Raw genomic sequence first — 13,596 nt, forward strand, 5'->3', positions numbered from 1 at the left:
GTGAGTGGGAGCGAGGATGCGTGCAGGCGCAGTGGCCCGCGTCATTAAAGTCACAGAAAACAGAAGTGAGCTTGACGGGGGACCGGAGGATCATTTAGTCCCGGCGCGGGCACAAGACGTCTGCAGGGGGACGGTAGAAGCCCCAGGTAAATTGAACTCTTTTTTTTGTTAAGACCTTACAACTGTCCTTTAACGTCATACAAAAGAAGCTTTACTACAAAAGAAAGTGGAAAATGTGAAATTCTTAACCACCCGTTCTATTGTTTATTTTAGTGATCAACACAATCTGGAAACATTTTTTTCTAATTATTTATTTTCAACTTATTTATGATTAAAACAAATAACAACATGTTAAAAAAAAATACCAAATAAGCAAAGGTGGAATCAGTTGTTTGGAGGTGGTGGTGGAATATTTTTGGGTCCTTCACTTGGTAAAGGAGGTCTCATCATTGGAGGCAGAGGTCCTGGTGGTAGAACTCCAGGTGTTGGAGGTGGCACTCCTGGAGCTGGAGGAGGAGGAACACCAGGACCAGGAGGAGGGGGGACCCCTGGTGGAGGAATACCTGGTGGTGGTAGACCAGGAGGAGGAACTCCAGGAGGTGGTACTGAAGTATTAGGAGGTGGTGGTGGTACACCCGGAGGAGGAACACCTGGGGGCGGTAAGGATGGAGGTGGAACAGGTGGAGGCACACCAGGAGGTGGCACACCAGGGGCAGGAGGTAGTTGAGGAGGTGGACCAGGTGGTGCTGGTGCACCAGGAGGAATAGGAGGCATTGGCATTCCACCTGGTGGAGGTGGTGGCATGTTTTCTGGCATAGGTGGTCGAGGAGGCATCCCATTTATCAGTGGTGGAGGTGGAGGCCTTTTTACACCAGGAGGTGCAGGTGGTATTGTTGCTGTAGGCGGAGGTTTCTCCATCTTAAAATGGAACTGTAAAAAGAACTGAAAAAAAAAAAAAAGTTATTAAACAGTGCTGAAATTTCTACAATCCTCAAAATCCACTGAGAACGGCAGGACTGTAGGTTTATTTGTGAAAAATGTTTAAACTTTTGGTATAAAAATTACACGATACAGCACACTAACTCAGTAACATACAAATTTGGACATTTCATGCTAATTTAATGCTGAATAATATGCCGCACCGAGTAATATATAATGACTGGGTGAGGATATGCTGAATTACAATCGGTGATGGACAGGACCTGGGCAGTGGTTGCATTGTGGTATTACTGGTTGTGGTGTGGTGCGGTATAGTAAACAAACACATTAACAAAGTGAAGCATACTTTTAATTGACTGCATGCGTCACTGTACCCGACACAAATCGAGCGCAACGTGGGGTGCCGCTATCTGATCCATTGCATTTCTGCTGTCACAGGGAAAGCAGCGCTCACTTTGAACATTGCCTTACAAGGATGGTTGAGCATATTATATAGTGCAAGATTTATTCCAATAACATGTTTTTCTTTGTGCCCATGTGTGGGAAGACTTCTCTTCACCCCCTGGCAGTGTATCACCAAGAACAAAAAAACCAGTCAGTGGATATAAGCCTTCCTAACGGTACACAAAAGTAAAAAAAATGTTTAGTCTTAACTGTAACTCATAGTAAGCTCATATGTTCAGAAGGAAATCCTGAGTACCAAATAGCCTCTCAAACTCTATTTAGGTACACAGCAGTGTTTTGAAGTTGCTATCTTTGTCTCAGCCAGACCTTGGAACTCCAATTTGGTAACTACCGTAATAGGCAGAAGAAGCATGCACACCCCACAATGGAGGCTTTGTTAAAATTTTGGGGTAAAGGACCTTGTTCTACAAAGTGGGAGAAAGCTGAAAAGTCACTTAGGAGCTACTTTTAAGGTTCATTTAGTACACACGTGTTTGTTTTTTTATACGATCTCATTACTACAAGGGGCAAGTGTGAGTGTGAATAACAAGTGCTGGGCGTATTGTACCCTATGTGGAGATGGCCTAAGGTGAAACATTACCTGGTACTAACAAAAGAATTATTGGTTATTTTGTAAAATAAAATTAACACTATTAAAAAACTATATATTAAAAAAAATGATTTGGTATGGAAGCTATTAGTATTTTTTCAAATTTGCTTCTGAACTAGTCTTTCACCACAATAGGCTACTGGAATTGCATGCACATGTATGAATTGTTCTTTCTTACAAAACTTCACACATTGGCAGCTCCATACACCATCCATAGAGCAGCCCTAGGCTGCAAGAATCGAAAGCAACATCCTGACACATAAGAATGATCAGAAAGGAGTCATGACAAGCTGGGAGCTGAGCATCAATTAAGAACTGCCGCTGCTTGGTAAGCTTCACCCCCTGTTTCTAGTCAAATGGCATTGAAAGTTAGCACCAGCTCATTCATGGCAGGTAAAGTGTATGGAGTACCAGCCCTGCAGGAGCACCACCACTTTATACATATACCCATGCGAAGCATGGCTTTACTACACAGTGAAAAACAGTCTCACAACAAACTTGCAGCCAGTAAGGTCAATGTCCTCCTGATTTGCAGACTTGTTCTGGGTCACTAATTCACTAAGTGGTGAAGCTGTATTATGCGTTTTACAACCAGATGGAATATCACATTCTAAAAGAAAGTTAGTACTATCAGCCTATATTTCCATTACAGTTTCAATGTAAGGAGTCACTAGCTGTGCTGACGTAACCTCATACTCAACCATTTGAATTAATCCTAAAATTTGAGAGATATGCAGGTCAAACATGACCTAAAGGACTGGAAACCGCAGTAGTCAACCCACTCCAACTCCAGGATGCAATGGAACCTTCCCGGTTTAGGGTGCCAGAGCCACTCTGGGGTGATTCAAGGGACATCATATTCAATCTCATAAAAGTGACGAGAGAGTTATGTTTCATAAATTACGAGCAGTATTTTCTTTTTTTGAAATGTCCATTTTACTTAGAAAAATGTGGGTCAGACTACCCGCTTTGTCAGAGTAAGATTAAAGAAGCATACAAATCCAGTGGTACTACTTGATTTGCCCATTTTTTTTATTTAACATCGGCATAAGGTTGGAGATTTATTTTGGTGCATGTTGAGAAAGATGCATCCATGGGAACAACACGAAAATAGGTGGATTGATATAACCTCCCTGGCATTCAATTTCTGCTGGATTTCTGTGCAGAAAGTGGTTCAATTAATCTTTATGAATTTTTTGCCTGTAACTTACCAAAATGTGTCAAGCAAGGATCTAGTATACATTTTGAGTATAATAAAAGTTTCAAACAAAATCCATGTAAAAAAATAAATATAAATTTTCCTTTTACCGTTTGACAGAAAAGTGCAATTTTTCCGCATGAGTTTTCTCGCATTAAAATTCATGTTTGTGCATGAATTTCTGCATTCAGCTTTCCAGCGCATTCGGAAATTCGCATACTTACACACTTTTATGCAAAAAATGTAACCATGCCTTAGAACTGCTGGATGAACCTGAATTATCCATACGATTTTCAGCGATTTTCCTCTGGACAAGGTAGGCTTCTCCATACTGCCAGGGAGGTTAATGAACACATGCACACCATATGTGCACACCATATGACTTGATGAAGAGTTCCAGCTTATGTAGTATTTATAGGGTCAGCGTCCTTTAAAGAACCACTATTGTGAAAAAAGCAAGCAGTTAAATATCTGACAGAACTGATGTCCTAATGGATGATTCTCAGAGTTTTCTTTGTTTAGAAAAGCATTTCTCAAACAGCAGTTGCTAAGTCTAACTGCCAAAATAGTAAGATACCAGCTAGTCTTACTACATTGTCTGCACACTATTCTGGCAGTTGGACAGAGCAACTGCCATTCAGGGAATGCTTTTGAAAACAAGGAAAACCCCGAGACTCCCTCATGAGGAGATGGACTAGTCCAAAACCTATCGGTTCTGTCAGATTTTAACTGCTTACTTTTTTGTTGTAGTGGACCTTTAAGATTACGTCTAATATTACTTTAAGTTTAAGCCTGCTGCCATTTTTGGTGTGTGTATCGGTTAAGATATACAGTGGTGTGAAAAACTATTTGCCCCCTTCCTGATTTCTTATTCTTTTGCATGTTTGTCACACTTAAATGTTTCTGCTCATCAAAAACCATTAACTATTAGTAAAAGATAACATAATTGAACACAAAATGCAGTTTTAAATGATGGTTTTTATTATTTAGTGAGAAAAAAAACCTCAAAACCTACATGGCCCTGTGTGAAAAAGAAATTGCCCCCTGAACCTAATAACTGGTTGGGCCACCCTTAGCAGCAATAACTGCAATCAAGCGTTTGCGATAACTTGCAACAAGTCTTTTACAGCGCTCTGGAGGAATTTTGGCCCACTCATCTTTGCAGAATTGTTGTAATTCAGCTTTATTTGAGGGTTTTCTAGCATGAACAGCCTTCTTAAGGTCATGCCACAACATCTCAATAGGATTCAGGTCAGAACTTTGACTAGGCCACTCCAAAGTCTTCATTTTGTTTTTCTTCAGCCATTCAAAGGTGGATTTGCTGGTGTGTTTTGGGTCATTGTCCTACTGCAGCACCCAAGATTGCTTTAGCTTGAGTTGATGAACAGATGGCCGGACATTCTCCTTCAGGATGTTTTGGTAGACAGTAGAATTCTTGGTTCCATCTATCACAGCAAGCCTTCCAGGTCCTGAAGCAGCAAAACAACCCCAGACCATCACACTACCACCACCATATTTTACTGTTGGTATGATGTTCTTTTGCTGAAATGCTGTGTTACTTCTACGCCAGATGTAACGGGACACGCACCTTCCAAAAAGTTCAACTTTTGTCTCGTCAGTCAACAAGGTATTTTCCCAAAAGTCTTGGCAATCATTGAATCATTGAGATTTTTTTTAGCAAAATTGAGACAAGCCTTAATGTTCTTTTTGCTTAAATGTGGTTTGCGCCTTGGATATCTGCCATGCAGGCCGGTTTTGCCCAGTCTCTTTCTTATGGTGGAGTCGTGAACACTGACCTTAATTGATGCAAGTGAGGCCTGCAGTTCTTTAGATGTTGTCCTGGGGTCTTTTGTGGCCTCTCGGATGAGTTTTCTCTGCACTCTTGGGGTAATTTTGGTCGGCCAGTCACTCCTGGGAAGGTTCATCACTGTTCCAGGTTTTTGCCATTTGTGGATAATGGCTCTCATTGTGGTTCGCTGGAGTCCTAAAGCTTTAGAAATGGCTTTATAGCTTTTACCAGACTGATAGATCTCAATTACAGTACTTTTGTTCTTATTTGTTCCTGAATTTCTTTGGATCTTGGCATGATGTCTAGCGTTTGAGGTGCTTTTGGTCTACTTCTCTGTGTCAGATAGCTCCTATTTAAAGAGAAGTCTGTAACATGAAAAACATCCCCTGGGGGGTACTCACCTCGGGTGGGGGAAGCCTCGGGATCCTAATGAGGCTTCCCACGCCGTCCTCTGTCCCACGGGGGTCTCGCCGCAGCCCTCCGAACAGCCGGCGACTGTGCCGACTGTCAGTTCAATATTTACCTTTGCTGGCTCCAGCGGGGGCGCTGTGGCGACTTTCGGCACGGAAAGACACGGAAATACCCGATCTCCGTCGGGTCCGCTCTACTGCGCAGGCGCCGGAAACTTGCGCCTGCGCAGTAGAGCAGACCCGACGGCGATCGGGTATTTCCGCCTACTTCGGCGCCGACAGCCATCAGAGCGCCTGCGCAGGAGCCAGGAAGGTAAATATTGCGTCACCGCTGTACGGAGGGCTACAGCGAGACCCCCGAGGGACGCAGGACGGCGTGGGAAGCCTCATTAGGATCCTGAGGCTTCCCCCACCCGAGGTGAGTACCCCCCAGGGGCCGTTTTGTCGTTACAGTTCCTCTTTAAGTGATTTCTTGATTGAAACAGGTGTGGCAGTAATCAGGCCTGGGGGTGACTACAGAAATTGAACTCAGGTGTGATAAACCACAGTTATTTTTTAACAGGGGGGGGGGCGCAATCACTTTTTCACACAGGGCCAAGTAGATTTGGAGTTTTTTTTCTCACTAAATAATGAAAACCATCATTTAAAACTGCATTGTGTGTTCAATTATGTTATCTTTGACTAATAGTTAACGTTTTTTGATTAGCAGAAACATTTAAGTGTGACAAACATGCAAAAGAATAAGAAATCAGGAAGGGGACAAATAGTTTTTCACACCACTGTATATGTATATGAGGTGCCACTGGTTGTTAAGCACTTGACAAAAGTCAGATGTCAACAAAAATGGTGCAGATTTATTCTGATATTAGAATAAAGAGATTTTAACCAGGAAAATTAGGTTGAGTTCCAGGATTTTTTTTTGGCTGGATCAGAATTCACTAAAGCAGTCCATACACTTATAAATGGGCACCAGACGTGGCCAAAAGAGCGTTCCCTTTCAGATCAATTGTGATCAGAGAGGGATCAAATCCTTCCACACTGGGCATAGATTTTTAATAAAATTCAGGGGAACGAAAAAAAAAAAAAAAATCTATCGAATAACAGCGTTGCACTGTTTGTTATAGTACAACGCTGTGGGCTTGGCTGTCGATCTGCTGCCGCTCAAGACCCCCGCTGATCGATATCCTCTGTCTGGTGCGAATGACCGATTTTTACCATAATCGAATTATCGATTGGGCTGGCATCTTGGGGCATTGACTTCTAGCAGAATAGACTACAGTAATTAGATTCTGCCAGGAATTGATGGGAGAAATCGATAAGTGTATGGCCAGCTTAAGACATTCTCATATCTGGCAGATGGCTAACTCTAAGATATGGGCGGACCTGGAAATACTTTACCTGAGCTAATGCTAATCTGATTTCTACAGCTACCTTTAGAACACCCCTAGGCATTCATGGGAAAGATGCTATAAAAGTTACCTGCTTAGTTTCTCTATTCCAGTGTGTCCAGAATTTTCCTTCCACTTTATCAATTTCCCTGCTTGGAACCTGTATAAGAGGTAAAAAGACAAGTATTGGTATAGCTCACTGGCCATAATTTATAAAGCAGAAGGAAAGATAGAAATATAGCATATATTTGCAGAATCATGTACAGTTTATGTGTACCTGTATTAATATGGCTCTTGCTTTAGTTGGGCTATTGCTCACCTTAAATGCAATTGTTTCATAGGGCTCTGCTGCCATTAACAGATACTGCCAACGTCTGTCTGGTGGCTCTATTCTCTGTTCATATGCCGACATGAAGCGGTGCCTGGGCATGATGCTTTCTGCTATCTCCGGGTAGTCAATCTAATCCAAATAATAATACAAAAGAAGGTAGAGCACAACATGTGTGAAATTATAATCTACACAAAATTAAGTCATTGCAACATGCTACAATATTACATATGGATGTCAAAACACAAAGTAACTCATTCAAAAAAACAGTTTATATAAAAGTAAATTATTCCAAACACAGAAAGGGCTAAAATGCAATCTCACCTGAAAAAGCAATGACTGCTGTCCCACCTCAGAATCCCTCTGTTTTGTCACTACAAGAAGGAAATATTACAATTAGTATTTCAATTAATTCCTCTCCAGAAATCCTCCATGATAAAAGACAGTTTTTAGAAGTATGTAAAAAAAATATTATCTAGGATGTCTTATCACTGCCCGCAGATGCAGGTGTTGCTGTTTGGGCACCACAAATGCAAAAAGCTATCCTCTGAAATAGGTCCCATTCACACAGGGAATCACAAAATGCTAGAAAAAAAAACAAAAAACTAGCGTTGTGCAAGGCGATTTTGCTGTGATTTTTCACTGTACAAGAAAGTGATTTTGGAGTGATTGCGTTTTGTGATTCTTTAACATTGAAATGCAATTGCTCCAAAGATGCTACACGCACCAAGTTTGAGATTTCAGTAAATCGTTAACCACTGGTGATTGCTACAGTGTGAACACTAGCATTGATTTGCATTGCCACATCGCTTTTTTAAGCGATAGCTATTTAACCCACAGCTGAAATCGCTAACAAAATGCTCCAGTGTGGAGGAGGCCTTACCAGTTAGTTCCCTTACCATCGCCACACGGCCATTTTATTGTTCTTCTGGTGCTATCTGTCCAGTCACAGCTGGCACACTGCAGCTAACCTTTGATCTATAGACCATATATGGTAAATTACACCACAACATCCAAAACTTGCCATCGAATGTCCATTTTTTTTTTTACAAGTGCCACATACATTGTGTAGGAGAACAAACTGGGAGGTGTTTTTCCTTTAAATGTGTTTGCCACAACAGAAAGGACAAAACTGCAGAGACTTCAGGAGTGCTGGTGTGACTGCAAACCAGCCAGCTACACAGAAACAGCCAGCGGACAGTAGTGCAGAAACGCTGGAGCTGCAGGCTGCATAGTACATGCTGATACACTGGTAGGAGTTGCTTCATATTTATATAGTCTTGACATCTTCCCAAGCGGTTTAAAGCCTTGTAACTAGCTGTCCCTCAGAGGGGCTCACAATCTAATCCCTATCATAGTCTAAGGTCAATTTTGAGGGAAGCCAATTAACAACTTTATGTCTTTGGAATGTGGGAGGAAACGGTGTGCCCAAAGGAAAACCACACAAACATGGGGAGAACATACAAACGCCATGCAAATAGAGTCCTGGCCCAGATTCAAAGAAAGGACCTAGTGCTGCATTCTGCATGTAACTAAACAAGTATTGCTACTTTTTTGAGCGGATGGTCACAGATGAGTTTGGGAACTGTTTTAAAGGCAGGGCTGGGGAGTCGGTACACAAATCCACCAACTCAGACTCCTCAGTTTAGGATTCCACCGACTCAGACTCCTCGACTCCTCTAATTTGCATATTACAATCTTGTTGATTGAAAGTATGCAACATGAAATTCGTCTCTTAACTGTCAACGCTTCGGAATTTTAAATGACAACTGAAGTGAGAAGGATATGGAGATAGCCATATTTATTCCCTTAAGTCATAGACTAAAACTAGTCCTTGGTAAGAGTACTTGAAAAAGGTACAGACCGAAACAAAGAACATGGACCAGGCCCTAGGCAATGTAACTGTGGGTACATGTAAGAGTGATGTGCAGGTACTCTGCAGGGGAATAAGGAGAGTGTTCCTCTATTACACATTCTTCATGCACAATCTGAACCAGGTTTATGGGTGATAGACAACACCTCTGTGCTCAATGTGCACAACATTCTCAGTGGATTCCCTGCAGCTCTGTGGGGAGTGCATATGTAGAGTATAGTACAATTTGTATAGGAAAGCTGGCAGGCACACGGGTTATGCTGTGGAGTGCTGGCAATGGTATACACCCAGTAAAACTATGTGCTCAAGACAAGTACAAAGTCCATGCAAAAACTCAAGAGTGGAAGAGGTCTGGCACTATAGTTTAAGAATAGCATGGTGACACAGTGGCAAAATACAAAAAGTTGCATCGCATGAGTGACAGCTGAGTGATATATCAGAAAAAACATGTCACCACAAAAAGTGTCCAAAGGCTATACCTGAGTGAAAGTGGGAGGCAGCAGATGTGGGAGCCATAGGTACACGGCCTAACGACCGTTTCACGTGGCTAACGCCAAGCTTCTTCTGAGGTATGTGTATAGTACTACTGTGTAACAAAGTAAACCTGAGACAGTTGGTTTTATACATACCTGGGGCTTCCTCCAGCCCCCTTCAGGCTAGTCAGTCCCTTGCTGTCCTCCTCCGCCACCTGGATCTTCTGCTATGAGTCTAGGTACTTGAGCCAGTCTGGCGTAATGCACACACTCCGCCACCGGGAGCGTACTACACCTGCCCAGCACTATTGCACAGATGTAGAATGCTCCTGGCTGTAGGAGCAGCACAAGGCCGAACTGCGCTGACTGGCTGAATTACCGGGACTCATAGCAGAAGATTCAGGTGGCGGAGGAGGACAGCGAGAGACTAATTGGCCTGAAGGGGGCTAGAGGATGCCCCAGGTATGTATAAAACTTTTATTTTTTATCCGTCTCAGGTACCCTTTAAACCAAAATTTTAACAACATATTAAATTATTTGATTTAATGAGCAAAGAGAGTGCATACATTTGCATAAATCAGCATCAAAGCAGAATGATTTCCATCTGATTGACCATCTCTTTTAGTGACACGGCTCAGGCTTTATTCTTACAGCATAGATGTTATTTAGTGTATATATAAGAGATTCCTGTGTACACATCATACATACTGTACAGTCACAATCAGATATGTATATCTGACTTTAAAAATAGGGGGACTGCTTTATTGAAGCAGCACAAGTAACTAATTTTGATTGGTTTATATCATTTTTGTGGACTAAGCACAGCTGTTACTGTATATATAAATTATTTATGATGACTATTATCTGAGAAATAGAACATTTTATCATATTTTCTATTTTAAATTACATTTTAAATTCATTAGGAGTTGGAGCATTTTTTCCCGACTCCAGGCACCCAAAATTGCTCACTCAGACTGAGCGACTCCGCAGCCAAGTTAAAAGGTACTGTGCTATTTATGCTTTACTGCTTTGATTAGGGTCTAAACAGGCATTTAAACAAGGTGTGGAGTTCCAGGTGTTTAAAATTACTTATACACTAGATTTTTTTTTTAAAGGACCACCCAATAAAGAGAGGTTCGTAATGGTATGTGCATAGGTGTGTGTGCGCAGGTGGAAGCTCCAGGGTGTTGCTCCTCTGGCCGCCAGCCCGTATGACGTGTCTTCTACTCCACACAACCGGCAGCTTCTACAATCTTTTGTAATACCCAGCAGTGTTATGAGCTCGCATGTGCCGCGATGCATGCTGGGAGACGTAGTCTGTGAATGAGACTACATCTCACGGCACGCACTGTGGTGTGCGTAACACTACTGGAATTACTAAAGCCAGTAGAAGCTTCTGGTCATATGAAGAAGATGGTGCATGTTGTATGGGACAGGGTACAAGAGGAGCAGCACCCCGTAGGTAAGTAATGATGCTGAAGTGCTCTTTCAGAATTTTTGTATCTATAAACTTATTGGACTCCAATGTAATATTTTAAAAAGAGGTTCTGCTGAAGAATGCATGGAATTACATTAGACAACCACTCATGTGTACTGCCCAAGTATTAGACCAATTATTATTTTCTCTATCGGCAATATATTAATATTTTACTGTAGTTATGACCTAAAAAAATTTTTTTCCCGTCAATCAAAAGTGTTTATTGGGATTTGCAAAACAGTACAATAATAAGTATTCAAACGATTTCCACAGTGTACAATAAGTATTCAAGTATTAGCATATAGCATGTAATAACCTCAAGTATAGCCTAACATCATATTGGAAAGGGTAAGAGGGAAATCAAGGAGAGAACAAATGGGTAAAGTGACATATCCATACAGATTAGGAGATACATCTGTCTATCCAGCGATCTCAGACTTTATAAAATTTGCCCGGGCAGTTTCGATGAGCGTATATAATTTTTTTTTTTATAAGGAAGAGCTTGTTTGACCTTGGTTTTCCAGGTTTCTATAGAAGGAGGAATGGGAGACAGCCATCTAAAGGTAACACATTGATTAGCCACAAATAAGGTTTCGGTTAGTAACACTTTATCGAATTTGGGAGTATCTTCATCTAAGAGATTTAATAGGCAGGATTTGATGTCTAGAGAAACAGGGGATCCCATCAAATCATGCAAAAAAATCAGTAACTTGTTTCCAAAAGTCAGCGACTGGGGGACATTGCCAGATTAGGTGTAAGAAGGATGGATTGAGAGCTAAACATTTAAGTTATGACCTGAAATTTAACTGATATTTGGTATAAGAGGCTATTTTTGGATAAAACAAATCTAATTATACAGTCAAGTGCATAAATAATATTTTTTGTAAAAAAAAGAAAAGAAACAAAAAAAAAAAAAAAAAAAGAGGTTTCCTGAGACATAAAAAGTTTGGCTTTTACTTACCCGGGGCTTCTTCCAGCCCCACAAAGTTTTGGATTCCTCTGTGTCCTCCTGGTCCCCTACGTTCTTCCATTGTCAGCACTGTTAAAGTCCGCAGCCTAGCCACACACCTTCTGGTTGCGCCCCTAGAGCTAAGAGCAGAACGCACAAGAGCTCAGTGTGCTAGGTAAGACTTGTAACTGTGCATGCGCAGAACACTCCTGCCTATGGAGTGTGATCGAGGAGATACATTGCCAGGGCCACACATGCACACTAGTACGGGACTGAGCCAGTCACGGACTTTACCATCACTTCACATAGAAAGAGTTTTAGCCAGCACATCAGCATTCAGAAGGACCGGGATTGACTTTTACTATATGGTCTCAAACATCGTGCCACTGCCAAAGCACAACATCCACGTATCTTAACCACTTCGCCATATCTGGACGCATATATCCGTCCAGACAGGCAGTGGTGCTGCAGCCGTGTGGTGCGCGCGACTCCCGCTGCCCCCCCCGATCAGTGAATGGGAATATAATTCCCATTCACCGATCTAAGTCCCCGGCAGAAATACCGACGCTTTCTCATCAGAGAGCGTGGTATTTCTGCCCCCAGGAAACTTCTTCTCTTCATTATAGTTCCTAGATGCGACATCGTTAGCATCCAGGAATTTTTTGAATGTGGCCATCTTGTGGCCAAATAGTAAACTGCACCCACATACCTGTATTGAATAAAAAAATACAGTATATTACATCTAAAATTAGCTATTTACCTCCCAAACTAAAATTACCCAAATACATTTTTGTATTAAAAAAAAAAAATAAAAAAAATTACAATTAAAAAAAAAAACTACATAAATAGTTACCTAAGGGTCTGAACTTTTTAAATATACAGGTCAAGAGAGTATCTTATTAAATTTTTTAAAATTATAAGCTTGTAAATAGTGATGGACGCAAATTGAAAAAATGCACCTTTATTTCTAAATAAAATATCGGCACCATAAATTGTGATAGGGACGTAATTTAAATGGTGTAATAAGCGGGACAAATGGGCACATAAAATGCATGGGTTTTAATTACTGTAGCATGTATTAATTTTAAACTATAATGGCCAAAAACTGAGAAATAATGATTTTTTTCCATTTCTATCTTAATCTTCCTGTTAAAATGTATTTACAGTAAAGTGGCTCTTAGCAAAATGTACTACCTAAAGAAAGCCTAATTAGTGGCGGAAAAAACGAGATATAGATCAATTAATTTTGATAAGTAGCGATAAAGTTATTAGCGAATGAATGGGAGGTGAACATTGCTCGGATGCATAAGATTTTCAAAGCTGTAGGCTGAAGTGGTTAAGACAGAGAAGAGGACGAGCACCAATGTATATATATCATAAAAAGTTTATTTCAGGCAGATGGATTAGCCAGAGGAGGCCCCCGATGGGAAGCGCTCCCCCCTACCTTACAGCTGTTTCACAACGTAAGTTGTTTCCTCAGAGGCATCACGGAGGGTGCAGGGAGGCCGGTGACTGCGCCATTGTATTGCTCAATTTTGTATAGAGCCGCTGCGTCTGACGTCACCGACCGCCCCTCCCATCATGCACAGTGTCCCCTCCACCCAATCAGATGGTTACTATCTTGCCCGCACGATACTTTAGCAAACCACCCGCGGCAGACACTAAGGTGGGCGGGACATGGGACGGCCAATCCCCACTCTCCATTCACGAGCAAAACA

At 41.5% G+C, this 13,596-nt stretch overlaps 1 protein-coding gene across 1 annotated transcript in view; it reads right to left on the reverse strand.

The window, feature by feature from the left end:
* Positions 1-241: 241 nt before the first annotated feature.
* Positions 242-13,596, reverse strand: part of SF3A2 (splicing factor 3a subunit 2) — a 41,936-nt gene continuing 28,581 nt past the window's right edge. Inside the window, exons 6-9 of the mRNA XM_068233965.1 lie at positions 7,431-7,480; positions 7,098-7,238; positions 6,870-6,938; positions 242-942 (exon numbers count right to left, since the gene is read on the reverse strand). Of these exons, the coding sequence (XP_068090066.1) occupies positions 385-942; positions 6,870-6,938; positions 7,098-7,238; positions 7,431-7,480 (818 nt within the window). The 3' untranslated portion in view covers positions 242-384. The remainder of the gene's footprint in view (positions 943-6,869; positions 6,939-7,097; positions 7,239-7,430; positions 7,481-13,596) is intronic.

The sequence above is a fragment of the Hyperolius riggenbachi genome, chromosome 1 (genome assembly GCF_040937935.1).
Source record: "Hyperolius riggenbachi isolate aHypRig1 chromosome 1, aHypRig1.pri, whole genome shotgun sequence".
NCBI lineage: Eukaryota > Metazoa > Chordata > Amphibia > Anura > Hyperoliidae > Hyperolius > Hyperolius riggenbachi.